At 51.1% G+C, this 18,946-nt stretch overlaps 1 protein-coding gene across 2 annotated transcripts in view; it reads left to right on the plus strand.

Annotated features, from left to right (window-relative positions):
* Window positions 1-18,946, plus strand: part of RET (ret proto-oncogene) — an 87,646-nt gene that overhangs the window by 39,830 nt on the left and 28,870 nt on the right. The window contains exons 12-20 of one of the 2 annotated variants that reach the window (XM_006050752.4): window positions 1,604-1,751; window positions 3,160-3,267; window positions 4,451-4,665; window positions 4,748-4,870; window positions 8,205-8,275; window positions 9,547-9,684; window positions 10,720-10,819; window positions 12,286-12,433; window positions 13,738-18,053. In XM_006050752.4, coding sequence (XP_006050814.3) covers window positions 1,604-1,751; window positions 3,160-3,267; window positions 4,451-4,665; window positions 4,748-4,870; window positions 8,205-8,275; window positions 9,547-9,684; window positions 10,720-10,819; window positions 12,286-12,433; window positions 13,738-13,895 — 1,209 coding nt within the window. In that variant the 3' untranslated portion in view covers window positions 13,896-18,053. Of the gene's footprint in view, window positions 1-1,603; window positions 1,752-3,159; window positions 3,268-4,450; window positions 4,666-4,747; window positions 4,871-8,204; window positions 8,276-9,546; window positions 9,685-10,719; window positions 10,820-12,285; window positions 13,100-13,737; window positions 18,054-18,946 lie in introns of those variants that run through there. The other variant, XM_044942086.2, reaches the window with a different exon arrangement.

Raw genomic sequence — 18,946 nt, forward strand, 5'->3', positions numbered from 1 at the left:
AGTGATTGGAACCAGCCAAGTCAGGAGGGAGGCCCCTGTGGCCACCACATCTGGGGATGGCCCTCGTGGCCCAGGGATGAGCCATTTGATTCCCTTATATGCCCTGGCGGTTTGTGCTGAGATGCACAATGAGAGCGGTTCTTCTGTCGGGGGGCCACGGACCATTTTCGGCCTCCAGCCCAGAGTGCAGAGAAGCCAGAGCTGGGCCTGAGGCCCAGGGGCCACACTGATCAGCTCTGAGGTCTTAGACACATTATTCGACCCTTTGGCCTTAGTTATGTTTTACATAAAGTGGGGAGGACACTTTGGGTTTTTAGCACTTTTAAAGAGAAACAAATCCGTGATATCCCCTCTTAGCCCAGTCTCTGCGTGCAGGCAGCCGTTATCCAGTGTGGTGTGGACACCAGGGCGGTGGTGACTGTTTCACCTTTGAGCCTGGCTGTGGGTTCTTGGTGGAGGAGGAAATGGGAACCCACTCCAGTATTCTTGCCTGGAGAATCTCATGGACAGAGGAGCCTCGTGGGCTACAGTCCATGGGAGTCAGACACGACTGACTCTTGCAACTTAAAGAACAAACAAAATGGGTTCCTGGGGAAGCTGAGACACCAGGACGCCTGGGGAGCTGGCTGGAAGGCGCCCCTGGCCATGGTGCTGAGAGGAGGCTGCCTCTGCTCCCAGACATAAGAATACAGGGCTCTGGTCCCTGGGGGGCAGTGGGTCCCCAGTGGTGGTGTGTCTGTGGGTTAGGCGAGCCTGGCAGGCACATCATAAGCAGCCCCTGGAGCCACGCCCACACCCAGCTGCAGCGAGACTTGGGGACCTGGGCACCCAGGGCTGACGGGAGGGCAGGTTCCAGACAGGCTTCGGCATCCCCAGAGTTCAGGTCTTCGAACCAAGCCTCGGGGTCTGGGAAGGCCCCACCCCAGAGGAGTCTTCAGTGGGCGTGGCATGTTGGAAAGGCTGGTGTGTGCAAGTTCTGGGCAGTGGCTGGGCTGTGGGGGGAGCAGACTCTTCCACATGTTGGCAGGAAGGGGTGGGGGGGTTTCTGAGGGGCACAGTGGTAACTTTCTAGAGGCTGCCACACCAGGAAGGTGTCCTTGACACTCCCACCTGTAGCTGGGAGTCCAGGGCTGGTAGGCACCTGGGGCCACAGGTGCCGCCTGAGTTCTCTTTGAAGTCCTGGAGCCTGGGCCGCTGTCAATGCCTGATGTCCAAAGCAGAGGAGGCGCCATGAGGCTTGGGCCTGACTCCTGGGGAAGAGGCTGTGCTCCCCTGTGAGCACTGGGTCTCTCACTGGAGATACCAGGCCCTGGGCCTGGGGTGACCCAGGGCATCTGCAGTAGATGGAGGCCAGTGAGGCTATGAGCATACGGAGTCCAGCCGGTCTGTGGCAACGCCTTCCTGTGGGGGGGACGCATCTTGTCATGACACCTCAGGGCTTGACTGTGGGGTCTTGCCCTTGGACATGGTGACTGTCACCTGTCACTTCAGGTGACAGTCGGTCATCTGCACACTGGAGCTTGTCTGCTGGCTCTTGCCTTCTTCCTTTCCTCTTACCTTCACCATCTCTCTTCTCTCTCTTCTTCCTTCACACCCAATGTAGGAGGATCCCAAGTGGGAATTCCCACGGAAGAACTTGGTGCTTGGAAAAACTCTGGGAGAAGGCGAATTTGGAAAAGTGGTTAAGGCCACAGCCTTCCGGCTGAAAGGCAAAGCGGGGTACACGACTGTGGCTGTGAAGATGCTGAAAGGTACCTGACCGGGCAGTACACAGAGGGGGCTCTGCCAGTCACACCTGCGGGAGCCCCAGCGGGTGGATGAAGCCCTAGTGACAGCCAGGACTCTGGCAGTCAGCTTGCTGCCTCCTGAAGAACCAATCCCCCACCCCTGCTCTTCTTGAGCAGCTGCAGTCTAGGGACCCCCCCCACCACGGATGATGTGGGCTGGTGTGGTCCCTGGAGAAGCGGGGTAAGGCATTCCTCCCTTGAAAGCTTCCAGAGCCATGCTGCTTCTGCTGGGTAAAGATCGGAGTTTAAAAACCCTTTAGTTCAAAACTGACAGCTCTCCCCACCCCAGTCTGCCACATTTATTCCTTTCGCCAAGCGTCCACTGAAGTCCTGGTAAAGAGACCACCTGTAAGGACTGGCCCCTGCCCCCCAGGGCCCTGCCTTGCCCAGTCCCCCACCGGCCCTTAGCAGGCCAGCACTGCTCCAGTCTTGGCACAAGCTAGGTGTCTTCACTGCTGCTTCTCAGCAGGGACTGGGTAGACAGACGGTCCTCTGCTATGGCCCAGCTCTGGCTCAGCTGGACCAACTGAGGGCCCAGTGGCCATGTGGTGGGCACATTTTGGGCTAATGCACACTGATCTTCAGCAGTTGGGGAGCCATGCATTGCCGGGTACTTCTGTGTACTTACCCAGGCCCTCAGACTGGGGTCACCCCTTGCCTATGAGACCCCAGGCCCTAAGAGGGCACAGTGAGACTGACCCTGGGTCACCTACGTGTGGTCCAAATGCCCCATCTCCCAGCTGTCTTCTCATTTCCAGACAAGTCTTCAGCCAGAAGCGATGGCACAACTGGGCGATGGGATATGGGGCCATGACCCAGGAGGACGGTTTGGCCAGGAGACCTCCACACCCAAGCTCCTGAGCACAACTCTCTCTGCCCTTGGGACTCACATGCTCAGTGTGGCGAGAGGACTTCTGTGAAGTCTCATGGCCTTCACCTTTCTCCAGGGCCTCACACTGCCATTGCCAAGTGCTTGGTCAGCAGGTGTTTGGGGACACCAGGGAGTCCCTTTACCTCCCCTGAAGGGTTAATGGAGGGGTATCTTTCTGCACCACTGTCTTTGAGAGATGGTGATTACAGGGAAATAATGCCATTTGCGTGCATAGCCCAGCCCAGAAGGCTTTCCATGGAAAGATCTGCTCACATGAAAGTGCGCTCCTCCAGTTCTTACTCCCTGGAGGTACTTGAGGCCCCTGTTGACCCTCCATGGGCTGAGAGTAGCCCCAAGCAGTGAAGTCCGGCAGGCCTCAGTTTGAACCTGGGTAGTATATCTGGGAAGGAGTCAAGTCTGTGTAGACCCCTCGTGTACATCTGTGACCCAGCAAGGTGGTAGCAGGGGCTTTGCAACCCGCTTTGTTTCTCTGCGTTTCAGAGAATGCCTCCCCAAGCGAGCTGCGGGACCTGCTATCAGAGTTCAACCTCCTGAAGCAGGTCAACCACCCGCAAGTCATCAAGCTGTATGGGGCCTGCAGCCAGGACGGTAAGAGCGGCCAGGGACTAGCAGCTGCCGGGCACAGGCCAGGGGCTCCGGGCCGCTCCATTCTGCATTCTCCCTCTTCCCCATCCTTTTCTTCTCTGGCCCCTGTCCTCTCTCTTCCCGGAAGCACGGTCTCTGACTCTGGCCCTTGCCTGGAACTTGTGTGTCAGTGGACCATGAGGGGTGCCACAGGAGTGTTCCCTGGGCCTTCCAGGGCTGCAATGAGGTCTCTGGCAACATCCGGGTTGTCAGCACCCTGTCCCAGGCCAAGCCCCTAAGACAGGGAAGTCCAGAGATGAGCAGTGTCTCCTGGGCACCTACTGGGGACTAGATATGCCATAACCTCCAGGTGATTTCAACCCCACCCCAGCCTGGGGTGGCAAAGGCGCATCACCACTTTTCACATAAGAGCATCTTGCCCTATTGGTCTTCCAAAACTGCTTTGCCACCCTGGGGGCCTCCCACTTTGTGTGTGGGGGGGGTGTGTGAAGGAGATGAGAGGCCGACAGGGAGAGAGCAGCAGGGACACCGGTCAGCACCAGTAGCACTCAGGGCCGGGCCTCGGGCAGGATTGCGGCCCAAGAGCAGGCAGGGCAGGGAGAGGGTGGCCACGGGCAGTCCAGAACCTCTGCCTCCATCGGCCTTCCCCAGGCAATACTGTGGCAAGACCAGGGGTACAGAAAGGCCTGACATTTGAGCAGCAGCGGTTATCTCCCGGGGCAGCTCCAAATGCAGTGACTGCTTGCCCTGGGCACCCAGGAAAGAGGTTGTGGTCAACCGTCGAGGCAGCTGGCTTTGGAATCCAAAGCCCCTGCAAGATGGAGGAGCTTCCCAAGTGGCACTAGTAATAAAGAACCTGCCTGCCAATGCAGGAGACATTAAAGACTTGGGTTCAATCCCTGGGTCAGGAAGATCCCTTGGAGGGGGACATGGCAACCCACTTCACTATTCTTGCCTGGAAAATCCCATGGACGAGGAACCTGGAGAGCTATAGTCTATAGGGTCACAAAGAGTCAGACACAACTGAAGCAACATAGCGCTGCAAGGTGGAGAGCAGAGTGATGTGAGAGTGAGCTGGGGCTTGAGTCCTCAGGCTGCTGGAAGCGATTGCCCCATGCTGGCCCAATTTCTGCCTGCCCAGGGCCACCTAGGCAGCCAGCCCACGTACCTACCACTCTACCCCCAGGGCCACTGCTCCTCATCGTGGAGTATGCCAAGTACGGCTCTCTGCGGGGCTTCCTCCGAGAGAGCCGCAAGGCGGGGCCTGGCTACGTGGGCAGCGGGGGCAGCCGCAACTCCAGTTACCTGGACAACCCGGAGGAGCGGGCCCTGACCATGGGCGACCTCATCTCCTTTGCCTGGCAGATTTCACGAGGGATGCAATACCTGGCTGAGATGAAGGTGCGTGCCACCCCAGCCCCGCGCCCGCTCTGCTGGCGATGGGCCCGGGTTTCAGGGGTCCCTGCTGTTGTCTTCCCCACAGCTTGTCCATCGGGACTTGGCAGCCAGAAACGTCCTGGTAGCTGAGGGCCGCAGGATGAAGATCTCAGATTTTGGTCTGTCCCGAGATGTTTATGAAGAGGATTCCTATGTGAAGAGGAGCAAGGTACCAGGTCCTGGGGTGTGTTCGCCTGAGGGCAGAGGGCAGTGGTCAGGGTGCCCACGGGGTGGGGACAGATTTTGATCTGAAGAAGATAAAGCAGGTTTTTATTTTTTTTAATTTAATTTTATTTTATTTAACTTTACAATATTGTATTGGTTTTGCCATATATCAAAATGAATCTGCCACAAGTATACATGTGTTCCCCATCCTGAACCCTCCTCCCTCCTCCCTCCCCATACCATCCCTCTGGGTCGTCCCAGTGCACCAGCCCCAAGCATCCAGTATCGTGCATCGAACCTGGACTGGCGACTCGTTTCCTATATGATATTATACATATTTCAATGCCATTCTCCCAAATCATCCCACCCTCTCCCTCTCCCACAGAGTCCAAAAGACTGTTCTATACATCAGTGTCTCTTTTGCTGTCTGGTATATTGTTATAGGGTTATTGTTATCATCTTTCTAAATTCCATATATATGCGTTAGTATACTGTATTGGTGTTTTTCTTTCTGGCTTACTTCACTCTGTATAATAGGCTCCAGTTTCATCCACATCATTAGAACTGATTCAAATGTATTCTTTTTAATGGCTGAGTAATACTCCATTGTGTATATGTACCACAGCTTTCTTATCCATTCATCTGCTGATGGACATCTAGGTTGCTTCCATGTCCTGGCTATTACAAACAGTGCTGCGATGAACATTGGGGTACACCTGTCTCTTTCCCTTCTGGTTTCCTCAGTGTGTATGCCCAGCAGTGGGATTGCTGGATCATAAGGCAGTTCTGTTTCCAGTTTTTTAAGGAATCTCCACACTGTTCTCCATAGTGGCTGTACTAGTTTGCATTCCCACCAACAGTGTAAGAGGGTTCCATTTTCTCCACACCCTCTCCAGCATTTATTGCTTGTAGACTTTTGAATCGCAGCCATTCTGACTGGCGTGAAATGGTACCTCATTGTGGTTTTGATGTGCATTTCTCTGATAATGAGTGATGTTGAGCATCTCTTCATGTGTTTGTTAGCCATCTGTATGTCTTCTTTGGAGAAATGTCTATTTAGTTCTTTGGCCCATTTTTTGATTGGGTCATTTCTTTTTCTGGAATTGAGTTGTAGGAGTTGCTTGTATATTTTTGAGATTAGTTGTTTGTCAGTTGCTTCATTTGCTATTATTTTCTCCCATTCTGAAGGCTGTCTTTTCACCTTGCTTATAGTTTCCTTTGTTGTGCAGAAGCTTTTAAGTTTAATTAGGTCCCATTTGTTTATTTTTGCTTTTATTTCCAATATTCTGGGAGGTGGGTCATAGAGGATCCTGGTAAAGCTGATTTTTAGAGTGTAAACTTCCAGTCCACATCCCCTAACTCTTCGCTAGTCCTGGGTCTCCAGAGACCCAGAGCAGAACTCAGTCTTGAGCCTGTTCCTTCTCTTCCTCACAGCCACATGTGCTGTTTCCGAGCTGCCTGCTGCGGAGCGGGGTTCCTGCAGCTTCTCTTGCTTTTCATCACTATCACTTCTAAAGGTCACCTACCACTGCAGAAATAACAGTCTTCTTGTCTGCAGTTGTTCCTCTCACTGCTGCAGAGTGAAGGTCACTGTTTTACTCCTCTGTGTAACTTTAGTTCTTCGCTTGGGGAAAAAAATGAATTAAACCCAAGCTTGCTAGTCATTCTTCACAGAAGGGGATGAACCACTTTACAGCAGGGTATGCTCCTGGTCCAAGGGCCTAGGAAGCACTGACTAAGCGAGTTTGGAAGGCGATCAGGAGGGTCCTGGAGACAAAGTCCGGAGTCGCAGGGTAGAGATTTGGGAAGCTTTTTCCAAGTCACTGAAACAGGTGGTTCGGGGCCCTTCTTGGGAAACCTGGTTCCCTGGTGCGGTCCCCTTCCCTGTGACATTGGTCTTGACTCTCTTGGTGCTGTTATTCTCTCAACCCCTCTCCAGTAGCTTCCCTGTGACAGACTAGACAGGGCAGATCACAGGCCCCCTCAAAACACACAGCTAAGCTGGCATTCAGAACAGATGCTGCTCAAAAAGAAAAACACAGAAAGCCACGACATACACTTCAGCTTTGTTCTGAGGGACGAGAGAAGCCCAGGTGGTCCCGGGGCTGTGAGGATGATGTTTGATTTCTTGTTGGGTTTCTGCTGTGACAGCACGTCTTAGAAGTGCTGAAGGGGAAGTGGAGAGGGGTGCTCTGTACCCCGTGGAGGGGGTGGATGGGACTTCCTGTTGATGCACTGGTCCTCGGGAAGGCCCTGTGTCACCCAGCGAGGAAGCACGAGGTGCCCAAACTCGGCCCCTGAGAGCACAGTCTGCGGGTGGCATTGTTAGAAACACACACCCTCGAAGCAGTCACACTTCATGTAGGGTGTGAATCCTAAATAGTACTTTTTTAAAAAAGGAATTACAATAAATGCATTAAAATCCAAAGCAAATGCCTTTTTTTAAATTGATTTGTGCCTTGAGGCTGACCTATTTGTTGTTGTTTAATCGATCAGTCATGTCCAGCTCTTTGCAACCCATGGACTGTAGCCCAGCAGGATCCTCTGTCCATGAAATTCTCCAGGCAAGAATACTGGAGTGGGATGCCATTTCCTCCTCCAGGGGATTTTCCTGACCCACAGATCAAACCCGCATCTCCTGCACTGCAGGTGGATTCTTTACCACTGAGCCACCAGGAAAGCCACCTGATCTATTTGTACCAAAAAGCTCTTTCTTAAGTTGCATTAGAGAGGATTTGTTAGGTTGAACCCCAGCCTCTCCATGGTGGAGGGCAGTCTTTCAGAGGATGCTAAAAGGGCCCTGGGATAAAATAAGTGGGAAAAACCAGACTCAAGACACTCACACTGATTTCTTCCCTCAGAGCTTCTCAGAAGGGCCTTTAGTGTGTTCATTTGTGTCAGAAATTGCCAAGATGGAAACACTGGATGTTGGTTTCCCAAACTCCTTCACCCTCAGATATCAGGGGAGATCTTGATGGAAGTGCTTCCAACCTACACACTGGGCAGCACTCAGGGTGCCCCTGATCTCCCCAGAAGTAGCCACAGTGGGGCCTGGCTTGCACTCAGCATCAATCCCTTGGGAAGTGGTGCGTGACCAGCACACCTTGTACAGCTGTGGGCAGGCCGACTGGCTCTGTCTGGTGTCTCAGCCAAGCCTTGGAAGGTGGGGCTGGGTCGCCAGCCCCTGTGAGGCTGTGCTGCTGGTCTGCACCTAGGAACACACTGCAGTCATTACTCAGTGTCCCCTCAGAGCTGAAAGAGCCTGAGACATGGCCCCCCCACACCAGGTCCCAGGATCTCAGAGCAACATTAATGCCTTTCTTTCACTCCCTCCTTAGGGTCGGATCCCAGTTAAGTGGATGGCCATTGAGTCCCTCTTCGATCATATCTATACCACCCAGAGTGATGTGTGAGTCTGGATGTTGCCTTCCTGGGGTGGAGGTTACACGTATGCACCTGTCTGGGCAGCTCCGCTGGGGAACAGAGCTGCCCTGAGTTCCTGTCAACTCATTCCAACCATCCAGAATGACCTCCCCAAACTCGGGGGCTGCGGGTGGGGGAGCTTTGTGTACTCACACAGCAGATGGTAAGGGCCCAGGCAGTAGTCCTGAGGGCCACCGTGGAATGCATGAGGGCGTGAGCCATGGCTGCAGACCGCCTCGCCTCCCCGCCTCCCCTGCCCTCTGTTTGGACATCTCAGTGACACACAGTCCCAGCCAAACAGTTCCCTCTCTGTGGGCCTGAGTATGAGCTGGCTTCAAGCAGGTCCCCGGGGACTGGTCCCCACCCAGAGACAGGTTTAGGGTGGGGTGACCTTGAGTGGGTTTCCGGTACCCCAAACTGCTCCAAGACCAAAACTCAGTCTTCCAAGTCCAACTACATTCTCGATTGTTTTCAAAACCACAACAGACTTGTTTCCAAATGCTCTGCTCTAAACAGCCTTGCATATTTTGAATAAGATAGGCTGTGAAAAGGCAATTCTTTACACAGTTTTAACAACTCTGTTCTGATTACCAAGTTGACTGTAAAACAACTGGAAATGCAGGGGAAAGCATAATGAAGAGACTAAAAGTCACTGGGACCCCTCCATCCCTAAATAACTAGGGCCAGCCCTCACAGGCCTTGCCTAGATTTGTCCGTGGCATGCAGGTATATATTCTTAATTACTGTAAGCGGGCTTGTGTGATAATGCTGTTTTTGTCCCCACTTCACAGTAAATTTTTCCCTCACAGTTAGGTATTTTCCCATTGCAGTGTTTTTTCCTTTTAACATCTTACGAAAACTTCCAAGCACACAGAAAAAGTGAAGGGGTTTTGCAGAGTGCCCCCGGTGCCCCATGGCCTTGGTTCCACCTGCTTTTCACTGTGCTCGTTTGCATTCCCTGTGCCATCTCTGATGCTACAGAGCTTCACCTCAGGGGTCAGCCACCTGGCCCTTCTGGGTGTGGGGGCTGAGCTTGGGCAGCAGCTTGTTGGGGGGTCAGGGCGGGGCAGGCAGACACCTGGTCCCACCTCCATTCCACTTCCATCTGTCTGGTCAGCCCACGCTGAAACCGTGGGCACTTGGACCGATCTCTATACGGGGAACTCGTTTCCTGTTGCTGCTCAGGGGAAGGATATCTGGGGTGCTGAGGGTGCTAGAGACCCAGTGCAGCCACTCATTGGCCCTCTGGTTCCGCAGGTGGTCCTTTGGCGTCCTGCTGTGGGAGATTGTGACCCTGGGCGGCAACCCTTACCCTGGGATTCCTCCAGAGCGGCTCTTCAACCTTCTGAAGACAGGCTACCGGATGGAGAGGCCGGACAACTGCAGCGAGGAGATGTGAGCATGCTTTCTCTGGTCCAGCCTCCCCAGACACTGACGCTCCGGGCTTTGGCGGGGGGGTCACATGCACTCATCCTTTCCTGCTGCTGGGCAGCCCTGGGTGCCAGCCCCAGACGAACTGGGCAGCTGGAGACAAAGGCACAGATGACAGAGAACCGCCCTTGGGCATGATGGCAGGTGCTGGGGACCCAGATTCCACTGGGGGCTGGGTGGGCCTCCTGGGGGGACTTACAAGGCCGAGGGGGAGCAGGACCCCAGGAGAGGTGGTGGAAGGATGAGGGGGTGCTTCAGACTGAGGGAGCAGCCTCAGTCCAAGGCTGAAGACCTGTCCCAGGGTGCTTGGGGAGGGGCAGGTAATTCAGAATGGCCCCAGGGGTGCATACAGGGGAGCACCCAAGTGGAGACACCAAGGCAGGCAAAGAGCAGGCAGGTGGCACCTGGACTTCAGCTCGAGGGCACCAGAAGCCTCTCATCAAATGGTGGTTCCATCAGATGATCCTTGGAGGACAGGTTGAAAACACATGAGAGGGGGTCGTCCATGGGCGAAAACACAGTGGTCCATTCATTCTACAAGGTCTGTCATGCACCTGCCATGTGCCTGTGGGAGTGCAAGGGTGAGTAGGTGCTGCTTCCCTGGGCACCCTGGACTGGCAGGCAGAGGCCCAGCACTCACCCACAGGGTGGCCCCTGCAGCCCTGCCAGAGCCCCAGGGGAGGGAGGGAGGTGCAAGACAGAGTGTGCTTGGCAGGTGTTTGTGATCATACCCAGTTCATCCTTCATAAGAGTTTTAAAAGGACTGGCATTTCTGCATAAGCTCCCATAGGGAGCATGGCTGGACCACAGCACCAGACACTGAGCCCATGCTGACCCTTCATACCCTGGCCCAACTCAGAGGAGGGTGTCAGTGACACAGGAACGGCCTTGGGGTTTGGGAACAGAGCCTCTGGGGCCCAGGGTGCACTGTACTGGGTGTGTGGTTGTGACTGGACAGTCCTTGCTGGATTGTCACCACCCACCTGTTGGTCCCACCAGGTACAATCTGATGCTGCAGTGCTGGAAGCAGGAACCAGACAAGAGGCCAGTGTTTGCCGACATCAGCAAAGACCTGGATAAGATGATGGTTAAGAGCAGAGTGAGTACCCGGAGCCAACCCCTGGTGCCACCTCCCTCACCCTGGTGCGTGGAATTCCCAGTGCAAAGACAGAGTGTGGCTGTGCAGAGTGAGATGGTCGTGTCATCTCCAGGTGGGGAGGGCGGGGGGCGGGCACGAGCCTTTATCCTTAATCCAGGCCTCTTGGACTTCTAGGATTTTTACCTTGACACTTAGGAAGAGCCCTTCCACAGACAGGGGTGGGAAGAAGATATTCCAAAGCCGAACAAAATTACTTTCAATAATGGAACTTGAGAAAGTAGAGTTGGAATGAATGTGTCCTAAATTCAGATTCTATGAAGGATCCGGCTAGAGGTGGGAAGTGAAAGCAGCAGTGGAAACTGTGACAAATAGCAGCCCACCAGCTGCCTCTGAAGGACCTCTGACCATAGACACATGTAACCTGTAGGAATATGAGTGCCAGCATGCCAGGGCTTTTGAATTTTCAGGGATGTTTGTTTCCCAGTTTTTATAGCAATTTCCAAAAGCTCATTGTGGGCCAAACAACATATCTGTGTGCCTCCAGTTTACAACTCTAGGTGACGGAGAAAGTCAACAGTTTCCACTAATATTGATTGGGCAATGGGCTGCCTCCCTTATTCTGCCTTAGATGCTGGGAATGCAAGTAAAGAAAATAGACACAGACCTTGCTTGCCCTCTGGTGGTTTCATCCTTATATTAACACAGTTACTGAAAGTTGTCATTTCTCCAAGTATGGAAAGCAAGATGCATGGACTGGGCCCCTTGGAATAAAACCCAACCTCAGTGTATCGTTTGGGCAAATCCTATGATTCACCCTAAACAGAGGTAATAGCTGATGCCTACAGACAGCTTTCCTAGAACAATGCTGAGAACCAGCCAGAAACACACTGAAAGCATTCTTGACACCTTTAACCAGGGCAGTGGAAGTAGCTGGTCCTCACAAATCATCCTGCTTGGGAGCTGAAGCCTCTAGCAGCGTCTTATCCAAAACCCACACCGATGACTCAGATTTCTCCGTCCTGACTTGATGTTGGAGATGGCAGGAGTGCCTGGAAAGAAGCCGGAAAGTGTGGAGCAGACAGGGAATGTGTCTTGGCCTTCCCACATGAGTCACGGGGCTGCAATCCCAGAGCCTCAGGTTTTATAAACAGGCCCGTTCTCCAGTGCCAGGGCTGGTGCCCCCAGCGCTGCAGAGAGAGGACCAGGACAATGAATGAACACCTTTCTGCCTCCAAGGAGGTGATTCTCTGCGATGAGGACCACAGAGCAGGGCTGGATGAGGCAGAGGCTGGGGGAACTCAGTTCTGGCAACTCTGGCCAGGGGCTCAGATCTCGCGAGAGGTTGATAGGTGCAGGGTGGGACTCAGCTGGGACTTCTGCTCTCAGGCAGGGTGTGGGTGGGGGCTGGGGTGGGCGTGTCCAGCAGTGGCCAGCTCCAGGGGTGACCAGCTGTCTCTCCCTTCCAGGACTACCTGGACCTGGCCGCGTCCACCCCATCTGACTCCCTGCTGTATGACGACGGCCTGTCAGAGGAGGAGACGCCCCTGGTGGACTGTAATAACGCTCCCCTCCCTCGCACCCTCCCCTCCACGTGGATTGAAAACAAACTCTATGGTAGAATTTCACATGCATTTACTAGATTCTAGCCACGTTGTTCCTGCTCTCTGCACTGTCCTTACTCTCTGTAATGCTTTTTAAGAGTTTCTGGTTTGAATGAAACCAAAGTCTGCTCTGAACCTTTTTGTTTGTAAATGTCTGACTTTGCATCCGTTTACATTCAGGCATTTTTTTTTTTACAACTATGTTTTTTTTAAAGGATGTGAAAATATGTGTGATGACCACATCGCCCAGCAGCTTAAGATGTTAGAGGAGAGGGCGGGGCGGAACTCTCAGGGGCTATTGAGAAATGATGACTCAAATCATTTCCAGGGTGGGGATTTAGTCATGGTACTTCTAATTTAACTACTGGGGTACATTTTCCTGACCTGGGGAGGCATTTAATCTAGAAAGGCAGAACCAGCACTACCCTGCCTGCACAGAGAACACAGCCGGCATCCCCCAGGCTCTGTCTGGGTGAGTGGGGGTGGGGGGGCTTGGGGACCACCATTGGCGGGAGGATACACACAGACTACTGTTTTCACATCCTTTGTATCACACACTGTCATGACAGTTTTCACTTATGAAGTCAGTGCTAAAAGCTGGAGCAAAATGCTTTTTGAAAGAACGTAGTCTGTGGTGCTGTGGTCTTGCAATGGACAGTAAATGCGGTTCTTGCCAAAACTCCTTCTTCTGTCTTCAATACTTGAAATTTTTTTCCTGTTTCCTAACTTCATCATGGAATGTTTTGAAATCTTGGAGTCTGAAGCCTTTTTCGGCCGAGGTTGTTCCTTTTGCATGCCTCCTGGGTCATTGATTCCTTGCTGGCTAGTGTTTCTTGCCATTTGTCCCGTCGACGCTGTGGGACTGGGCTGTGTGCGCCCTTGATTTGGAAGATCCTCTCCTCTGTAGTAGGCTGGGATGGAAGACAAGTAGGCTCCTTTACGTTAGAGCACTTTTTATAGAAGCTTCCTGCTGCAGTAAGCCAGGCAGTACAGCAAGGTGCTGATGCTTTATGCTGCCTTACAGAAAGAGTTAAACAGGTCACCAGAGATTGATCAGATTTGAGAGTCCGAAGCTTATAAAAGTCAAAATTGGTAGTTTCTGGTAAGCTACAGTTACCAAGAGAACATGTGATGTTCCCCCCTTCCCCCAAACATTACCCATGTTTTGGAAACCTGGAGCACGAAACCCTGCAGGCAGTTGGCCCAGAAACCAGAAGTTTGGTTTGAACCTCAAAGGGAGTTTTGCCAAGGCCTTACTGTCTGCACATGAAGTTTGGGTTCTTCAGCGCAGAACAAATGATCTGTTTTCATTTTTAGGCATGTCAGACCCGAACTGGCCTGAAGAGAGTCCTGTACCACTCACGAGAGCCGCTGGCACCAACATTGGGTGTCCGAGATATGCAAATGATAGTGTTTATGCTAACTGGATGGTTTCACCCTCAGCGGCACAATTAATGGACGCGTTTGATAGTTAACATTTGTTTGTGAAAAGTAATGGACTCGCGAGGGGAAGAAACATGCTGAGAACAGAAGGTCTGCCGGCCCCTACTTGCACATTTCACACTGGCTGGCGGGCTTGCCACCCAGCAGATGTAGCGCGCTGGACGGTGCAGGTGTTCCTTCTTCTTCAGCCCTCGGCAGCGCCCAGCCGGTGCGTCCGTGGGCATCACGCACTCCGCGCTCACACGTATGGGTCCCTCACTCACTACCTGAACTGTTTGATTTTTTTCTGGTTGCCTCCAAACAAGGCCACATGATTTAAACATGAAGCACACACACCAAAAAAGGCAGCAGGGGAAAAAAAACCTGGCCCAGACGACCTGTTCTTGTTCAGAACAAGAGCCCGGCCAGGCCGCATAGGGATGTCAGAGCCCAACCAGGGCTAGAGGGGAAGAGACTTCTGGACAGGCCTCACTGCAACCTTCAATATCCTGTTGTTTTTTTTTTTTAATCATGTAACCTTTTCTTAGGAAGACATTTGATTCTTATTATGATTAAAATGATCCTTAGGTTTAGCACAATGGAGAGACATGATGCCACATTTAGTATGTAGGTAGGTGGTGTGAGGGGAGGGGGCTTTTAGGACACATTTGTCCACCTGGCTGAGAGATCACACCCCTGTGATGAGAAGTGTATGGAGGAGGGGGCCTTGGAGTGGAATGGACTCATATCCAAGGATTGCTGACCACAGAGACTTGGCTGCCGCGAACTCCCCAGCCTCCCCCACCACAGCCTTCAGTACCCACCCATCCAGTGCCCCAAAGTGGCAGGGGCTCATCTCACACGTTCGTAGTTGGGACTTGTGCTCAGTCTCAGCTAGTTAGGTTAGAAGTAGGGTCAACAAATGACCAAGGACTGTGACACCTCTGATGACAATTCTGATGGGGAAACGACAGTGTTTTGGCTCTTATAGAGCTTGTGTGGAAAGGTACATGTGTCCATTCTTCCTGTGTTTGTAACGCAATGCTGCCATGGCAAGACATTTTTGTTCTTAGGTTCTGACCATGACTCATAAGCTTCTTGTCATTCTTCACTGCTTGTTTGTGGTCACAGACACTCGGCACTCCTCCCATCCTGCGGGGGTAGCTTTCGGGAAGTCCCGGGGGCTCTTCTTTCTGTCCCATCGCTATCACTTGGCAGGAGAGGGTTGGTTGCCAAAACACTGCCTGGTCTTCAAACTTAAAGCACTGTGAAAGAACTTAACAATGTCTCATGAAAATGCTGGATTTTATAGCCATTTCACCAAAGTGGTAAAGTGGTAAGATTATGGCATTTTTGAGGCCAAGAAGGCTTGGATGAGTTATGTGGAGGAGCTGTATGTGTGTGTGTGTGTGTGTGTGTGTGTGTGTGCACACGCGTGTGTGTGTGCACACACCTAGGGAGAGCACTGGAAAAACACTTAACTGCAGATGCAACATGGCTTTAGTTTGGGCCATTGTTCAGACACACTGTGATAAGTACTTTTACAGGTATCTAGTCATGGTAGTAAACTTGTAGGTTTCAGATGTGCTTAATGATCATCTTGTTAAATGCAGAAGGAGGGAGAAACTTTCTCAAGTTACTAAAAATGCCTCCTCAGTGTGAGAGGCTGTAGCAGTTCGTCCTCAGCACAGGGAGAACTCCAAGTCTAACTGGCTGACCCAGTGGTGGGGAGTTAACCCTTGACTCATAACCTAATTGTCTGTTCCTGAGTTATCCAGGTATTCATCATACTTGTTAGTCTCTCAGACACTTTTCATATGCATATACACAGAAGTTACTAAGTATTTAAGTATTACTGAGTATTAAGTAACAATCTGTTTTAAAATTTGTTAAATCTATTTATGAAAGGTTATTAAATCAACCCGTGTCAATTTGCTTTTGTAGTCAAGGTGACTAAGAAAATCATTTCAGTTATGTAAATAAAATCATGTATTGTACAATGTGTAAACTTCTTTTCTCTTGTTAACTTTCTGGTTGGAAACATTAGGTTTCTGATTTTAAAGTTTCCATATAAGGAGTAAGATGTCACAAGGGCATCTATTGTGGTGACCACTGGGGAAGTAAGACTGATCAAAGGACTGTGGGGCCACTTGGTGATGTTGTTGACTTGCCTTGTATAATATGTACACAAACAGCCGCATTTATAGTAATTGTGAAAACTAAGCCTGTTCTGCCACTCAAAGGATTCCTTCCCTAAAACAGAGCAGCAGCCAATGTCGAGTTCAGGTATTTGCTCTTCTCTAGCAATTTGCTGTTTGTTTCTTGAAGCTGGAGTTGGACCCTTGTGAGAGAGACTGTAAAATGCATTGTCATGACTGAAGGTCTGCTGGAGGAAAAACTTTGCCCTGAACCTCTATGAAATCTAAAATACTAAATGCTTCTGTTTATGACTTCCCGTTGGGTTATGCAGGAATGCTATGAGCTCCTCAGAAACCTGGCAAAGAGCAGATGGTGGGTCAGTAGGGAAACACAAGTTAAGTTATTAGCAACATAAGTGTGATTTGCGGTTACATTGTGCACTGGACACTGAGGGCCTTGGGTGCACACGTGTACACACAGGTGCGTGAGACACCCAGGGGCTGCCCCAGGCCCACGGTGCTCCAGATCCTGGCCCTCAGTGCCTCCTTCCATCTAGACCTCAGGGATGGGAAGCGAATATAATTTCTAGACCCAGTTGTTTGCCTCTGAATGTTTAGAAACCCGTGTTGAAAAAAGCTAATACTAAAATACGAAAAACTCCTTTTTCAAGCAGAGAAACATTCCATAAGTAATGTGTGTGTCTACATGTGGTTTGTTTTTCTGAAAAGGCACATTCTCCACCAGGCTCCACACAGGATAGCTTAGCCACAAGGTCAGCTTATTTGGCTAGAAATGTAGTTGAATATTGGAGGAGGGAACGGTTACCTGTTCCAGTATTCTTGCCTGGAAAATTCCATGGACAGAGGAGCCTGGTGGGCTACAGGCCATGGGGTCACAAAAGAGTCAGACACAACTAAGCAACTGAGCAGGTATACATATATATAGTCAGTAGGGAAACACAAGAATATAATGCCTGAGAACGTCTTGGACAAACACTTAGCATAAAAGGGAAAGCAGAGTTTCCCCCACTAGAAACAGAGCATTTTTCCAGGCAGAGGAGTGGCGATTTCCCTCTTCTCCTTTGAGCATGTTTATATATGGGGTATTTGGATGGTGGTATATAGGGTGATCCTAGAAAGTGTGGAAGAAATCCTTACCTCTCTGTCCCTGGAAAGATGCAGTAAGAGTGGGTCTGAAGGGCATGTGCCACAGTGGGGGCACACCCTCCCTTCCACGTGATTTTGCACGTGGTGCTTACCCTCTGGGTGGGCCTCTACGTCCAGAAAGCACCATCCACTCAGGTTGCCTGCCCCACTCCGTCCGTTCTCCACGGCCACAACCATGGCAGGCTCACTAGAACTTTATAGGAACTTCCCTGGCAGTCCAGTGGTTAAGACTCTGTGCTTCCACGGCAGGGGTTATGAGTTCAATCCCTGGTCAGAGAACTAAGATCCCCACATGTCACCCAGCACAGCCAAGGGTTTTTTTTTTTTGTTTTTGTTTTTTTAATAATTAAAAGAACTTTGTAGAGTTTCCCACTTCTTTAGGGAGCTGGGATTCACATGAATAATTCTTGGCTGAGATCAGGAGAAACCAGAACCTGTATGTAGAGAGTTTTTCAGTGTGGAGTATGGTGCTGTGCCTCCAGAAGAGGCTGGATGGGTGGCTGTGTTAACTAACAGCTGGGAGGATAAGCTTCACTCCCGGAATTAAAGAGGCATGTATGTGAATGCTTGAAAGAAATCCTGGTTAATCTGTGCACCTCAGGTTTCAATTGCTGTGCCAAGTGACGAGATATTTTTGCAGATGTTTCTGGAATGTGCTAAGTCACAGGACCTGGCGAATGGCGATCTCTCAGAGGACCTGTGACAGGGAGGCCGTCTCGCTGTGTCAGCTTCAGGGACATTACTGTCACAGGAACTGGGCCAGGCACATGGAGGGAGCTGCGACCAGAGACCACGCCAATCACTGTGACCTCAGGACTTCTGTACCACCCCAGGAGAGACCATGATCTTGCATCCTTTCAGATGACACCGTGCAGTTCAAGTTCAAAACTGGTGTGGGCAGGTGAGGTAAGTGCATTCTAAAACTAAGGGGGAAAAAATCATTTTTGAAGAAAAATAAATTTTGATCCTTCAGACAGAGACTGTATTTATCATGCATACCATCAGTTTTTTTAATAAAAATGCAAAGTTCATTTTTTACATTCCTATTTTTATTGATGGCAGTTTTGTCAATGGTGTTCTTTCAGGCTGCACTTGGTTTTCACCTGTGATCCAGTCCTTTTCTGCACTTTTCATTTTCCCTTAGAGGAAAGTCATTCCTGTGGGTTACGAAGGGTCTAGCCCTAGGTGGCACAGTGGTGAAGAATCTGCTTGCCAATGCAGAAGGTACAAGAGACTGGGGTTCAATCCCTGGGTTGGGAAGATCCCTTGGAGTAGGAAATTGCAGCCCCCTCCAGTATTCTTGCCTGGGAAATCCCATGAACAGAGGAGCCTGGCAGGCTGCAGTCCACGGGGGCGCAGAGAGTTGGACACGACTGAGCAACTGACCACACAGCCCGGAAGAAAAGAACATAAGGCTGCCTCTTGTTACCGGAGGCAAGGGACTTTGAAGTACTTCAGGGAGCCCATATGTGCCTTGTCATAGCCTCTGCCCTTAGGAGCTCCTCTCAACACGAGCAAGTGACTTGCTCCATGCTTTGTACCTTTTTTTTCTGGGAGTTTTAAAAAGCTTGAAAATTTTCCTTGAGACTCTCTGGCCACAGGACATGAGAAGCCAAAGTTCTTGGATTTTTTCAGAACTCCAGGGCAAAGGGGTTGGAGGACTTCATGAACATATTAAAAGAAAGATAAGATTACAGGAAACAAATATATATATATATATATATATATGTATGTGTTTATTTAGTGTGGAGTCTTAGCCACTGGACCAACAGGGAAGTGCCCATAGGAAACAATTTTTA

This window comes from Bubalus bubalis, chromosome 4 (assembly GCF_019923935.1).
Source record: "Bubalus bubalis isolate 160015118507 breed Murrah chromosome 4, NDDB_SH_1, whole genome shotgun sequence".
Taxonomy (NCBI): domain Eukaryota; kingdom Metazoa; phylum Chordata; class Mammalia; order Artiodactyla; family Bovidae; genus Bubalus; species Bubalus bubalis.